Source organism: Sinocyclocheilus anshuiensis, unplaced genomic scaffold, assembly GCF_001515605.1.
Source record: "Sinocyclocheilus anshuiensis isolate Anshui unplaced genomic scaffold, SAMN03320099.WGS_v1.1 scaffold1006, whole genome shotgun sequence".
NCBI lineage: Eukaryota > Metazoa > Chordata > Actinopteri > Cypriniformes > Cyprinidae > Sinocyclocheilus > Sinocyclocheilus anshuiensis.
In genome coordinates, this window is record NW_015540918.1 from 671433 (window position 1) to 683623 (window position 12191).

The 12191-nt window shown below is 35.6% G+C and overlaps 1 protein-coding gene across 1 annotated transcript in view; it reads left to right on the forward strand.

The window, feature by feature from the left end:
- The window catches only part of LOC107689325 (kinesin-like protein KIF26B), a 55334-nt gene that overhangs the window by 35040 nt on the left and 8103 nt on the right, over positions 1-12191 (forward strand). The window contains exons 3-4 of the mRNA XM_016487273.1: positions 2487-2585; positions 3278-3895. Of these exons, the coding sequence (XP_016342759.1) occupies positions 2487-2585; positions 3278-3895 (717 nt within the window). The remainder of the gene's footprint in view (positions 1-2486; positions 2586-3277; positions 3896-12191) is intronic.

A 12191-nucleotide genomic window follows, 5' to 3' on the forward strand; every position in this document is an offset into this window, starting at 1 on the left:
AAAATTTAACCCAACAGTTGGGTTAGTCCATATTTGACCCAACATTGGGTTGAAACAACCTTTTTAGAGTGTATACACACTGTCATTATCTGCACTTCTAATTCAGCCTGTCTGCATGCATAAATGAGTGTGGCCTCTAAACCCAAGGTTCAAGGTTAATTGTTATACTAGCTGGTTTAAGTTCACACCTTTCCATGCCTACTGCAGTCGGAGACCAAAGTACCACTATAGTGTCTAACAGGCACTGTCTAGATGCTAAAAAGGTCAATTATCTATCAAGGTACTGGGGATGCTAATTAGAATCCATCTATCCATTATGATGAGCCCTGTAATATCTACGGGTAAAATATGAAATTTCAAATGTGAATGGTGATAAATCTTGGTCACAAGGAAAAAATAAATAAATAAATAAAATTGTGAGATCACTTAATTCCTCCTTGTGGCAGAACTATTTTGTGTAATGTAGCTTTTAAATCAATGTCTTAATCAAAAACAATACACAGATGGGATGCAACAGAATGAAAGATTAAGTATATTTATTTCTGAGTGTCCACTAAATCATTGCAATTGTACATCTCTTCCCTTGTGTGATGAAAGGATGATGTCATTCCCTGTATCTCAATTAATCTAATTAAAATAGTTCCTGCATCTTCACACTGGCCCTGTGAGCATGTGCCAAAACATAATTATGATCTTCGTCTCACGGAATACTCAAGCACATGGTGTGATGATGCACCAAAGCCAGATAATTGGAAGCTTTATGCTAATGAAGATTTGGAAGACAGAAAAATAAAGAGCAGACCAAATCCAGACTGACAAAGCGTGAGAACAAGCGCGTTGTTTGCATTATAATTGTATTCTGCATGAAGCAATGAACCTGCTTTACTATACAAAAATAATGTGCACATTGTTTATGCTCGGTGAATATACCATCATTGTTAGATTTCAATTAGTCATTAATCGGAGAAGTGGTTTGGGCTCATGGCTGGTAACCAGAAGGTTGGTGGTTTGATCCTTGCAGGAAGTGTGCCATGAGCCAATCAGAGCTTGAGGAAGGTACTTAACCCCAGGATGCTCCAGGGGAATTGTGAATGTAATAAGTTCATGGCGCTGTTCTGTGGTGACATCATGTGAACATTGTGAAAATAAATTCCATAGTTGTGTGGCGATTAATGATTGTAGTATCTAATTACTTAGCAGTGCAGACAGACTCATTTATTCAGTTTAATGCTGATAATACACGGGGCAACTTTTTGAGCAGTGTTGCCGGGCAACGGGCAACCAGATGAGACACAGGGCCCACGACTGATCTAAAGTATCCAGATAGACATTTGTTACCCATTTTCAATGGGAAAGTTCCCAAGCAGCATTGCTCAAAAAAAGTTGCCCGGCAAAATTGCTCAAAAAGTCCCGTGTCCCGTATCATCAGCCTAAGACTGCTTAAGGAAAGACAGCGGAGGAACCAAAGGTGTATGTTTGCCCAGAGGAAAGTTGAATTGAATTGAGTTCTCAGTTGTTTCATCAATCAAGATTAATGTATATGAAAAAATTGTTCATATACAGTTTGAGTATAGATCAATAAATAAAACAATGTGGATAGCAGCTTAAATTATTTTGTGTATAACTTTGTCAACTCATTTGTTTCTTTGTTAATTTATTTTAAAAGGATAGTTCAACCAAAAATGAAAATTTACTCACGTATCATTCTAAATCTGCGACATTCTTTGTTGTATGGAAAACAAGATATTTTGAAACGTTTCCTTTTCTGTGTGGAGTTCAATATGGGTCCAGTGTTGTTTGGTTCCAAAATATCTTCTTTTGATTTTTTGCAGAAGAAAGTAAGTCATAAAGGTTTGAAACCACATGAGGGTGTGTAAATGATGACAGAATTTCCATTTTCTGGTGGATTATCCCATTAAGATGAAACATCTAAGGCAACATTTGATGAAAAATATGTGTGTTTATATTAAAATTGGAGGCAAAAGACTCTTGACTGCACATTTTGGAGTCTGAGCACAGTCTGAGACATTTTTGAAGTCTCTTCCAGTACACTTTAGCTATATGTGAGAATCTGTAGACTTAAGCAAAATCTCAAATTTAATTTCAAAAGTCTCCATTTCATCTCATTGCTGTCTATGAGAAGCAACGGAGAAAATGAAGAGATTTGTTTTTGAGATTTCTTTCATGTGAGTGGTTTCAGTTGGTAGGGACATTTTAAAATCAATCAACCTGTGGTTGTGCATCTGTGGTTCAGTGAAGAACCAATAACATCCATACAACAACCTTTTCATTGCACAAAAGGTTCTTTATAATTGGAAAGAGTTCTTTGTTCTTCACTCTAAATAAATGGTTATTTTAAGAACTGTTTATTGTAAGATTCTTTAGGGAACCAAAAATGGCATCACTGCAAAAAACCCTTTTGGAACCTTTATTTTTAAGAGTGCATGTGACATAATTCTCTATTTTCCCTGTTTGTCTCTCCATAGGATCCCTCCTTCTCCCTGCTGATCCATGATAAACTGCAGGTGCCCAACAGCACACGCAAGGCGTGGAACGAGCGTGATGGTCGCTGTGGGTCCAGTGTTGTTTGGTTCCAAAATATCTTCTTTTTGATTTTTTGCAGAAGAAAGTAAGTCATAAAGGTTTGGAACCACATGAGGGTGTGTAAATGATGACAGAATTTCCATTTTCTGGTGGATTATCCCATTGAGATGAAACATCTAAGGCAACATTTGATGAAAAATATGTGTGTTTATATTAAAATTGGAGGCAAAAGACTCTTGACTGCACATTTTGGAGTCTGAGCACAGTCTGAGACATTTTTGAAGTCTCTTCCAGTACACTTTAGCTATATGTGAGAATCTGTAGACTTAAGCAAAATCTCAAATTTAATTTCAAAAGTCTCCATTTCATCTCATTGCTGTCTATGAGAAGCAACGGAGAAAATGAAGAGATTTGTTTTTGAGATTTCTTTCATGTGAGTGGTTTCAGTTGGTAGGGACATTTTAAAATCAATCAACCTGTGGTTGTGCATCTGTGGTTCAGTGAAGAACCAATAACATCCATACAACAACCTTTTCATTGCACAAAAGGTTCTTTATAATTGGAAAGAGTTCTTTGTTCTTCACTCTAAATAAATGGTTATTTTAAGAACTGTTTATTGTAAGATTCTTTAGGGAACCAAAAATGGCATCACTGCAAAAAACCCTTTTGGAACCTTTATTTTTAAGAGTGCATGTGACATAATTCTCTATTTTCCCTGTTTGTCTCTCCATAGGATCCCTCCTTCTCCCTGCTGATCCATGATAAACTGCAGGTGCCCAACAGCACACGCAAGGCGTGGAACGAGCGTGATGGTCGCTGTGACGTGTGTTCCACCCACCTGAGTCAGCTGAAGCAGGAGGCCGTCCACATGGTGCTGAGCCTGGAGCAGTGTGATGTATCTCCTGGCTCTCCTCCATCCCTGGCCTCCCTGGTGGGATCCCGCAGCATCCTCCAGGGTCCCACACCACCTCGAGACTGGGCGTTCCTCCCTACAGGTTACCATTCCTCGGCCTCCTCCACCTCTGCTACCGTTTCTGCCACCACCTCCAGTTCTACCCCAACAACCACCAATGCAAGCAACGGCGGCAGCTCCCACCACCCAGCCTACCCCAAACACGGATCCAAACCCAACAGTCTTGGGGTGAGCAATGGTGTGGAGAAGAAGAACAACTCGCCAGGCCATGCAGGAAAGTCCACAGGACCGCAACAGCCTCATCTATCCAGCAGCCCCAACAACACTAATGGAACTGTGTTGAGTTCTGTCGCACTCCAAGCTCACCAGCACCTGGACGGCACCTGGACATCTGGACACCTGTCAAGAGCCAATGGCGTCACACTCTATCCTTATCAGGTAGGCATATGTCAAGTCTTATGCATCAATCTAGCGATCTATCTATCTGTCTGTCTGTCATTTGTTTGGTCTGTCTATCGTTCCATCTGTCTGAAGTCTTTCTATCTATAGTTTGTTCATTTGTTTTGTCTATTGTTCTATCTGTCTATCTTTTTGTTAATAGTTTGTTCTGTCTATCATTCTATCAATCTTTCTATCTGTCTGTCTGTCCATCTTTCTGTCTGTCATTCTTTTGTTCTGTCTATCTGTCCATCCGTCTGCCTGTTTGTCTGTCCATCTGTCTTTCTGTCTATTGTTTGTTGGATTTGTCCATCAGTCCATCTGTCTGTCTATCTGTTTGTCTTTCTTTTTCTCTGTTGTTCATTTGTTCTATCTATCTATCTATCTATCTATCTATCTATCTATCTATCTATCTATCTATCTATCTATCTATCTATCTATCTATCTATCTATCTATCTATCTATCTATCTATCTATCTATCTATCTATCTATCTATCTATCTATCTATCTATCTATCTATCTATCTATCTATCTATCTATCGAGCGTGATTTGACCAAGTACAACATGTTCCAAGTACAACAGGAACATCATTCCAATCAACCAATCAGAATTGAGAGATAACTTTTCAGGAAATGTCAGTTTTAGGCTTACAATCAGGATTAGGTGCTTCTACACCCTTGTTAATCAGCTATCATTCTATCTATCTATCTATCTATCTATCTATCTATCATCTGTCTATCTGTCTGTCTGTCTGTCTGTCGTCTATCTATCTGTCTGTCTGTCTGTCTGTCCTTCTGTCTTTTGTTCGTTCTTTTGTACTGTATGTCTATCTTTGTTCATTCTGTCTATCATTCTAATTGTCTATTGTTCATTTGTTTTGCCTGTCGTTCATTCTATCATTCGATTTGTCTTTCTATATATCGTTAATTTGTTCTATCTACAATTCTATCTATCATTCTATCTGTCTGTCTGTCCTTTTGTCTATTGTTCTATCTGTCTGTCTATCTTTCTGCCAATCGTTCATTCGTTCATTCTGTCTATCTTTCTGTCTGTCTGTCTGTCGGTCTGTTTTTCAATCTTTCTGTTTATTCATTAATTTGTTCTGTCTGTGATTCTATCTATCTGTGTGTCTGTCTGTCAATTGTTACCTTTGTATTGCGTCATTACGTTAATATTAATAACATGCCAGTGCATCCTGGAAAGTGCCTATGTAGAGTGTTCTAAATCAGTCACTTATGAGGCTCAGATAGGATGCTGCCTAAAGGTAACTGCTTATGTCAGCAGCAGACTTCAAGACAGCTCATTAGTTTTTTGGAACAAAACCTTAATTTTTCTATTCATGGTTGGAGAGTTGACGTCCCTCTGGGGAGAAATGCCACCTGATGTAATGAGGTACTGTTTGCACATTGTGGTTAATGTTGTAATCTGATGATACAGTCCTTTGGTAAAACTTCTGGGCCTAATGTGCATTAGTAATGATTTGGGTGGAAGGAATTACATTTTATATAGACTGCATGGAGTCAGGGGAACTCTTAGAGATAATCAATTTGATTCATTTGTTTGGATAAAAGCCTAGTTCTTTTGGTCTACTGTGTTTGCGGAGACGGAGGAACCTTGGAAGGCGAGTTCATTTAGTTTCTCCCCTCTCTGTAATGGGATGGTATCTTGATTATATCACTGGAGAACAAACAAATCAATTCTGTCAGGCAGGTGAGTGACATTCAGTCCACTTGAGACCTAATTCCTAGTTATTTCACTCTTAGATCCAAGGTTAGTGCATTTCTACCCGCAAGAGTCAACATATCATATTTGAACAAGGATTTGAAAAAGGTCCAAATGAGAGATTTTGTTTTAAGAGGGGTAATTTAGTCTTTGGCGAATGTTGTCAGTCTTCAGTCTTAATTGGAAAAGAACTTGCAGCAAACTGAATTTAGGCACTCAGGAGTCTATTTAGTAAAGCCTAAGTGAATTAAGTCACAGCAGGTTGATTTGATCTCATCAGAGAGATGTCTTCTCTGGAGTCACAGTGGCTTATCAGGGAACGTCAGCTGGTTTAGCGTACAAAGGAATGTTGAATAGCACAGAATCAGTTGCTCTGTGGAGTTTCAAATCTTATAAAATAAATTCAACCATACATATAGTATTGTTACCTTTAACATTTAATGATTTGTCAGGATGACCAATGTTTCTTGAGCTGCGTTCCAATTTACAAGGTCCCTATGTAGTGTACACTAATCCCTATACACTCGGCTCAGTATATCTGTAGAAGTTCAATTCACTTCACAAAATTTGTTCAATTTGTGGATGATTAATATATTTGTGTAAATATAACAAATATGAAAATACATACATACACACATACACAGTTTTTTTTTTATTTAAAGAAGATTCCAATCCAATGTATAGTTAACATCTGAGGCTTAATACTATAAAAAAGCAATAATTGTTTTTCAGTTAGAGTGTTTTCAGCTTGTTTATTTTCATATAAAAATATTGCATGCAGTTGCTTCAAAAAATAATATAAACATCATTCAGTGTAAATTATGATAATCATAATTAATAATCGCAATTACAATTTCAAGGGAATAATCAACAATTATGATTTTTGACATAATCATGCAGCCCTATTGAACCGTGTCCTTTTCTTTTTTAAATTTACACCAAAGTTTTTTTTTTTTTTTTTTAAAGTAGTGTATGTACAGTAGATGTTCCTAAATGTGTTTTAATATTGAAATGACACCTAATGCACTATGGGATTTCTTTTGAGAAAGAGACACTGTATCTGTCATGCGTATTTAATGTGGAGTATGTTGTGATAGTACGGCTCTACTTCAGGCAGTTGTGCATAATTTTTAAGTCTGTTTCTCAATGAGACCTTCCACATACGCAAACATCTGCAGAATTTGATTCTAACATTTGCTTCTGCTCAAAACGCACAGATTCAAGGTGAAGCTTTGCCGTAACCACAGATTTTAATTAGGGATACCATAAAAGAGTGAACACATACTACTAATAACAACACATTATTAATAATAACCAGTGTTGGGAGTAACGCATTACAAAAGTAATAATATTACAGTAGTATACTACTTTTTGCTGTAACGCAGTAATATAACGCATTACTAATAAAATTTGGGTAATATTATTAAAGTTTAACTAAAAATAACAAAATCTGTTTTTATTAAATCATAGTCTATATATAAAATGAATGAATATGCAAAATATTTGACTTAAATAGCCTAATTATCTGTATGACTGCTCGAGAACGCCGTTTGCTTTCAATTTCGCATTGAATTATCCTAATTCATTTTGGCTTGTTTAGCAACTTTTCTAAAAATTTGTAGTAAAAAATGTTCATTCTTGTTTTCTCCTGAAACCGTTCAAAATAGCCTATAGGCTAGGTATTGTGTTTATTGTTTGTACATGATAATATTTCGCTTTATTTACCGGCGTTATTTATGAATGCAATAATGCGATTTGTGCTTATTTTTTTAACCTAAACTACAATGTAACATTAATGTAGACCTACATAGCCTAGCGGTATCTAAATATGATTTCATATAGTTTATGCTATATAGACCTACCACATTACCCTCCACTGGATGTAGAATGAGCAGCAATAAACTACATTTTGGCATTTTATAATACTTCTGTGGATATTTTGGTGAAAGTAACTCAAAAGTAACTCAAAACTCAAAGGACGCATTACAATTCAGAGACAGTAATATTGTAATGTAACTAATTACTTTCAAAAGACAGTAGACAGTAATATATAATGTATTACATTTTAGAAGTAACTTGCCCAACTCTGATAATAACACATACTGTAATGTCATAAAATAGGACCTTTCCAGTGATTAAATTTATATTAAGGACATAATACTAAAACATAAGCATATTGCGATTAGATATTATTTGGTACAGAAAAATAAACACATAATTGTTGTCATAGGCCTTATCTCACTTAATCTTCATATACTGTATAAGACCAATAATCTGGACCAAGTGTGGTTTTTACATTTTTTGTCAGCCTTGTCAGCCTTGATTGGAGGTTTTGATGGTGGATTAAATGAACAGTTGTCTTTTATCTTAAATCCGCAGACTGGTGGATTGTGTTAGTGTATGTGTTTTTGAGAGAGAATGAGAAATCAAGAACAGGTTGTGATTTTAATTTGGCTAGCAGACAAAAAACTACTCTGAAATGTTGACATCATGAGTTCATCAGGAGTAAATTGTTAATTTCAAAGCATTTGAAAGTGGTAAAACCATAAGCCATTACATAATATAGAATATGTGGTCTCAGTATGCATTTGACAACGTCCTTGAATGTGACTTGTTGAGTCAGAATCTGTCTATTTTATAATAACACATTTTCAAGTCCTTTGAAAGGATGTTCACTGTAATTGAACAGGCACATCTAAGAATTCAAATGAATACTTTAAGCAAAAAAACTGGGTAACTGTGTTTGACTTTATGATATTTCGCTAAAAGATGCTAGAGAAAAGTTTGATGTTACTGACGTCAAACTTGACCCTTTTTTTTGATGGACAATATATCTGTGAAGTGTCTTTCAAAATATTTTTTGTGCCATATTTTTATTTATTAATGATGTAAATATTTATTAAAATGTTATATAATAATATTTGTATAGATAATATAACATTTTAATATTTAACATAACTTTTCTAACAGCAAATAATGACTGAATTTTATTTAACTATATCTATCGAGTTAACTATCTAAGGCTAACATTCTGGCTAAGAATTTGGTCTTGAATGTGTCTTTCAGTCAGAGTGTTTGATTGGGTCCCAAAAGATTCTCATGGTTGGAGTTTTGGTGGGTCTAATCTTGATTGTGCCAGTTGTTAAACAGTATGGTGGAACAAGGAAATCATTAGGCTGTAGATGGGGCACACCCTTCACCTCACTCTAATCACGTCTTCCTTTAGACACACGTTCTCTCTGGATTGGGTTTCTCAGCTCTCCCTTGTTCTTTCTGTTCTTCTCCTCCTATATAATGTATTACATTTTAGAAGTAACTTGCCCAACACTGATAATAACACATACTGTAATGTCATAAAATAGGACCTTTCCAGTGATTAAATTTATATTAAGGACATAATACTAAAACATAAGCATATTGCGATTAGATATTATTTGGTACAGAAAAATAAACACATAATTGTTGTCATAGGCCTTATCTCACTTAATCTTCATATACTGTATAAGACCAATAATCTGGACCAAGTGTGGTTTTTACATTTTTTGTCAGCCTTGAGGGGATATTTTGGAGGTTTTGATGGTGGATTAAATGAACAGTTGTCTTTTATCTTAAATCCGCAGACTGGTGGATTGTGTTAGTGTATGTGTTTTTGAGAGAGAATGAGAAATCAAGAACAGGTTGTGATTTTAATTTGGCTAGCAGACAAAAAACTACTCTGAAATGTTGACATCATGAGTTCATCAGGAGTAAATTGTTAATTTCAAAGCATTTGAAAGTGGTAAAACCATAAGCCATTACATAATATAGAATATGTGGTCTCAGTATGCATTTGACAACGTCCTTGAATGTGACTTGTTGAGTCAGAATCTGTCTATTTTATAATAACACATTTTCAAGTCCTTTGAAAGGATGTTCACTGTAATTGAACAGGCACATCTAAGAATTCAAAGGAATACTTTAAGCAAAAAAACTGGGTAACTGTGTTTGACTTTATGATATTTCGCTAAAAGATGCTAGAGAAAAGTTTGATGTTACTGACGTCAAACTTGACCCTTTTTTTTGATGGACAATATATCTGTGAAGTGTCTTTCAAAATATTTTTTGTGCCATATTTTTATTTATTAATGATGTAAATATTTATTAAAATGTTATATAATAATATTTGTATAGATAATATAACATTTTAATATTTAACATAACTTTTCTAACAGCAAATAATGACTGAATTTTAATTAACTATATCTATCGAGTTAACTATCTAAGGCTAACATTCTGGCTAAGAATTTGGTCTTGAATGTGTCTTTCAGTCAGAGTGTTTGATTGGGTCCCAAAAGATTCTCATGGTTGGAGTTTTGGTGGGTCTAATCTTGATTGTGCCAGTTGTTAAACAGTATGGTGGAACAAGGAAGTCATTAGGCTGTAGATGGGGCACACCCTTCACCTCACTCTAATCACGTCTTCCTTTAGACACACGTTCTCTCTGGATTGGGTTTCTCAGCTCTCCCTTGTTCTTTCTGTTCTTCTCCTCCTTGAGCTGAGCTCTGTATAAGTCTTTTGTGACTCCTCTGCTTTTCACTTCTGTTTACTTTGGCTAAGATCTGTTTTATTTTCTGTATCTCTCCCCCTTTCGCTCTCTTTCATTGCCCAAGGGCTGGTTTTTGTGCACACTAAGCTGTTAAGCTTGTGCTGGAGAGTCACTCCGATAGTGGCAATTACCTTGGATGCAGGACCTTGTTATAAAAACAGATTGTGTGCCACACACAGAGCTCTGACATTCCATGTGGACTTTGTCTTATCCCTTACAAAATCTCCTCAAGAAGGGCTCTTTTCTAAGACCCACATCCCTGAATGTGAACGTGGCTCCCACCCAACGGACACTTACAGCTTGTGCCCATGTCTACATCACAGGCCCATTTAAAGGCATGACGAGGCAACTTCAGTCTTGAATATGTTTTTATATAAACTGTTGAATCTATGTTTATCATTTCAAGAAAAAAGTCCTTTGTTAAACTGGTTCCTTGGCTGGAGTTTATGCTATGGGCAGAGAGCATCTGTAAGGCATAGGGGGGTCTCCTTTGCTCTGTCAAGAGCTATTCAATTGATTAATTCAAAGAGTCTCTCTACTTCATAGATTGTACACAAACTGAATACAAATATACCCTACTTTACATTCATCAGGTCAAGCGAGCTGGCTACTCGCCTACTCCTTCATGTCATAATCAATGTAAATCTTGCCAAAATAAGAACAGAAGAATTGCATGAGTCACCATTGACAACAATATGTGTCTTGCTTTAATGGTTGCCACGTATTTGCAACAGCCATTCAGAACTGAATGCCATTTAAATGGCAATTAAATTCCCAAATTTGAATTAGATTTAAATTGAGGTACACTGAAAAAATGATTGTGATTTTGTGAACAGTTAAAGACTGTAAAAATGCTACAGTAAAAACCTATTAATTAGTTTACATTGTTTTATTTTTATAAACAGTGAATAACTATGATTACATTTAATGCAATTTTACAGTACTTTTACCATACTGTTAAAATTACAGTCACTGTAAAATTTACAGTGAAAAACCTGAAAAAAAAAATCATTGAAATAACTATGTTTTTTCTTAGTTGTGAAAATTAGGGTTTTATCTTACATCTAATGTTGTTAAATTAATGTCTATTGCATTACCGTATTGACCCGAATATAAGACGTTTTTTTTCTTGGAAATACATCTGAAAAAACGCGGTCGTCTTATATTCAGGGTCTAGACTTTGACATGTCAATAATACACCCACAACAATAGGTGGCACACTCGTTTTATGCGTATTTGGTGCCACCTATTGTTGTGGGTGTATTATTGACATGTCAAAGTCTAGACCCTGAATATAAGACGACCGCGTTTTTTCAGATGTATTTCCAAGAAAAAAAACGTCTTATATTCGGGTCAATACGGTAATGCAATAGACATTAATTTAACAACATTAGATGTTTTTGTATATTAGGGTTGTATGTTACACCTAATGTTGTTAAATGAATGTTTATTGCATTATTTCAGTTTCATGTTTGTTACCATGATGGTGTTTAGCATTTGTGTGAATGACACTGTGCACCTTCTATATATAATTATTTCCCTCCTCAGCTTGTGGAAAAGCTGTTTACGATGATCATGTGACGTTCTCATCACCACCTGTTTTTGGTGGTTGTCAGTGTATTTCATTGGTACAAAACAGATTTTAGTACTTCAATAGGTTGATATATTAACATTATTTCAGTTAATGAAATACGTTTTTTACTGTGAATTTAAGTTAAAGGGGTCATATGATGCGATTACAAATTTTTCTTTCTCTTTGAAGTGTTACAAGCTCTTGGTGCATAAAGAGATCTGTAAAGTTGCAAAGACTTAAGTCTCAAATCCAAAGAGATATTCTTTATAAAAAGTTAAGACTTGTCCACGCCCTCCTAAAACGCCTCGTTTAAACACGCCCCCCACATGTCTACGTCATTGTGTGGGAAGATTTACATAACACCGCCCAAATGTTCACGCAAAGAAAGAAGGCGTAACTTTTATTCTCACTGTA